A 1,887-nucleotide genomic window follows, 5' to 3' on the forward strand; every position below is an offset into this window, starting at 1 on the left:
GAAACCCATTTCGGCCGCTTGTACCCTACTCTGCTTCTGACTGGCTATAATCTTTTATCAGATTTTAATCTTGAGATAGTTCTTTGGAATCCGCTGCTCTGCTTTAGGGTTAAAGCCTTCTTGTTAAACGCTTTTCAGATCCGGTGATTTTCTTTTCCATTCAGCTCTGCAGGGTACAGTTTGTTTAAAGGCCTGTGTGACCTTATCACTTCCTGATTTGTGTGTTCTGATATCTGGTTTCTCTGTTTTTGTTTTTAGAAGCTGAAGCAGTGGAGTGCAGCACAGGTATGAAACTCAACCTAAAGCATGAAAATTCAGAATGAAACTCAAGTGTTTACATCATACTTGGATGTATTAAAATGCATTCAGTGCTGTGTAAAAAAAGCTTTTGAAAAGTGTGCATCTTTGCAGAATCCCTGTGATATCATCACCGGTCTTATGTTAGTTGTCATTGAACAGCCTCCTAGATGTTTAAGTCCTGATAAAGAATAAAATAAATATTATAGAGAATAATTGGTGAAATTTGACTTGAGCAAAACAGAAGGGGTGAAAAAAAAATGGATTGTTAAATGCATTGCGATTCTCTCTAGAACATTTTGATGCTCGATTCTGATTAAATTAATAATCGATAATTAAAAGAATATACATATATTTTTGCGACATGCGCTGCGTGGTGAAATCAACACATTCTTTTGTCTCCAAACAAGTACAAATCAGAAAAAAGAGTGACTGAAAGAGGACAGGATAATGGACAACAACTTAGAGTTTAGGCAAGAGTGCAGACAAAAAAAATGTATATATACACATGATCTAATAAGACATACATAATATAATTAGGCAAAACACATAGAGGCTGTTGATCTACTTTATCACATAACATGTGACCACCTCATATTTCATGTAGTAAGAAGCCAGTTCTCCACCTTTAAACATGACTCAGCCTCTGACACGGAGGATCACTGAGAGAGAAGATGACTCAGCTGTTTAAGGCTTAAGCATGGAATGACTACACAATAAAAACCTCAGAAGACAAAACATTTCATTCAAACATGTGTGAGACAAGTACTGTATATGTCAAAATCTAACAAACACTTTTTTAAATCCTGCATGGAAATTTACATTAAAAAATTGTTGCATTGATAATCGGTTTATAATTTCAATTCAATTTCAATTTAGTTATAGTATCAATTCATAACAAAAGTTATCTCAAGACACTTTACAGATAGAGCGGGTCTAGACCACATTCTGTAATTTACAAGGACCCAACAGTTCTAGTAGTTTACTCCAGAGCAGCAACAGTGGCGAGGAAAAACTTCCTTTTTAGGCAGAAACCTGGGACAGACCCAGACCCAGGATCAGACCCAGGCCCAGGCCCAGGCTCTTGGTAGGCGGTGTCTGACGGGCCGGTTGGGGTTAGTGGAAATAACAAAAATAGAAAAAATAGTAGTTTGTAGCAGTTCTTTGTAGTAGTTCATGGCATAGCAGGGCACTGTGCGGCATTACAAGGCACAGCAGGACGTAGCAGGACGTAGCAGGACGTAGCAGAGTGTAGCAGGACACAGCAGGACGTAGCAGGACGTAGCAGGACACAGCAGGACGCAGCACAGGCACTGCAGTGTAGCAGTTGACATGGCACGCAGAAAGGTGAGCGGGACCATGGCAACAGTGTACCTGAATTCAGAGCCTCTCTGATCCAAGGGAACAGTGCTGGGGAAAAAAGAACATAAGGACTCCGGGGACTGACTCCCCTAGGTTAGTAACACGCATTTCTGGGACATGGATGCACATAAATGGAAAGATGGAAAGACAGAGGAGAGAGGAGCTCAGTGTATCAAAGGAAGTCCCCAGCTGTCTAAAACTATTACTGTGAAGAGATTTCTCTCTTCA

At 40.1% G+C, this 1,887-nt stretch overlaps 1 protein-coding gene across 1 annotated transcript in view; it reads left to right on the plus strand.

The window, feature by feature from the left end:
- The window catches only part of pot1 (protection of telomeres 1 homolog), a 96,977-nt gene extending 96,494 nt beyond the window's left edge, over positions 1–483 (plus strand). The window contains exon 13 of the mRNA XM_032522978.1: positions 259–483. Coding sequence (XP_032378869.1) covers positions 259–323 — 65 coding nt within the window. The 3' untranslated portion in view covers positions 324–483. The remainder of the gene's footprint in view (positions 1–258) is intronic.
- Positions 484–1,887: the final 1,404 nt, after the last annotated feature.

The sequence above is a fragment of the Etheostoma spectabile genome, chromosome 8 (assembly GCF_008692095.1).
Source record: "Etheostoma spectabile isolate EspeVRDwgs_2016 chromosome 8, UIUC_Espe_1.0, whole genome shotgun sequence".
Classification (NCBI taxonomy): domain Eukaryota; kingdom Metazoa; phylum Chordata; class Actinopteri; order Perciformes; family Percidae; genus Etheostoma; species Etheostoma spectabile.